This window comes from Eimeria mitis, genomic scaffold (assembly GCF_000499745.2).
Source record: "Eimeria mitis Houghton genomic scaffold, Emh_scaff506, whole genome shotgun sequence".
Lineage (NCBI taxonomy): Eukaryota > Apicomplexa > Conoidasida > Eucoccidiorida > Eimeriidae > Eimeria > Eimeria mitis.
In genome coordinates, this window is record NW_013573353.1 from 1204 (window position 1) to 2194 (window position 991).

Below are 991 nucleotides of genomic sequence, written 5' to 3' on the forward strand. Positions count from 1 at the left end.
AATCTGGTTCAGTAACAGCTTTATCTATAATAGTATCAACCTGAATATGAATTTCTTTTTTATTTTGTTTGCTTTCTTCTAAAAGTAAAGCAATTTTTTCAGCAATAACGCCAAATTTCTCAATTGTTAATTTATTTAACAAAGATTTCACATTTCTCTTCAGTTCTTCTTCTCTAGATAATACACGCCGCGGCCGCCAACCACCACCAACACCCTCTGCTGCTGCTGCTGCTGCTGCTGCTGCTGCTGCTGCTGTTGCTGCTGCTGCTGCTGATGATGATTGTGATGATGATGATGATGATGATGTATCAGGGCTACCTGGAGAAGAGGCCCAGTTGTTAGCATGCGACCCGCGATTGCTGCTGCTGCTGCTGCTGCTGCTGCTGCTGCTGCTGCTGCTGTTGCTGTTGCTGCTCAAATCACCTCTACGGAAAGAAGAAAACCCACGAGGGCTTTGCTGCGCATCAGGGGGGCCCCCCCGTCTATTAGAAGCAGCAGCAGCAGCAGCAGCACCAGCTCTGCTGCTGGGGCTTCGGGGCCCCTCTGCATGCGCTGCATACACTGGGGGCTGTCTCAGTACTGCGAAGCTACCACGAGAGACGGGGCCCCCACCACAGGGAGCAGCACTATGACCCTTTCGCTGCTGCTGCTGCTGCTGCTGATGCTGCTGCTGCTGCTGCTGATACTGCTGCTGCTGATACTGCTGATGCTGATGCTGCATACTAGCAGGCACGCCAGCGATAGAAGGAACAGCAGTAGGAGCTGGTGCTGGTGCTGGTGCTGCTGCTGCTGCTGCTGCTGGTGCTGCTGCTGCTGCTGCTGTGTTTGTGTGAGAGGCAGCAGCAGCATGCGGCGGGGTGCCCCGGCCTGCTGCTGCTGCTGCTGCTCTCTGCAACCCCCCCCCAGAACGAAAGGCCCCAAAGCTGCGGTTAGCGTCAGCAGCAAAGGAGCCATGAGCTGCAGGTACAGCTCGTCTACTGAATTCATTTCC

General features: G+C 54.0%; 1 protein-coding gene across 1 annotated transcript in view; it reads right to left on the reverse strand.

Annotated features, from left to right (window-relative positions):
* Nucleotides 1-573: 573 nt before the first annotated feature.
* EMH_0014500 (uncharacterized protein) overlaps nt 574-991 on the reverse strand; it is a gene marked incomplete at both ends in the record, with an annotated part of 2502 nt that continues 2084 nt past the window's right edge. Inside the window, one exon of the mRNA XM_013500136.1 lies at nt 574-989. Coding sequence (XP_013355590.1) covers nt 574-989 — 416 coding nt within the window. The remainder of the gene's footprint in view (nt 990-991) is intronic.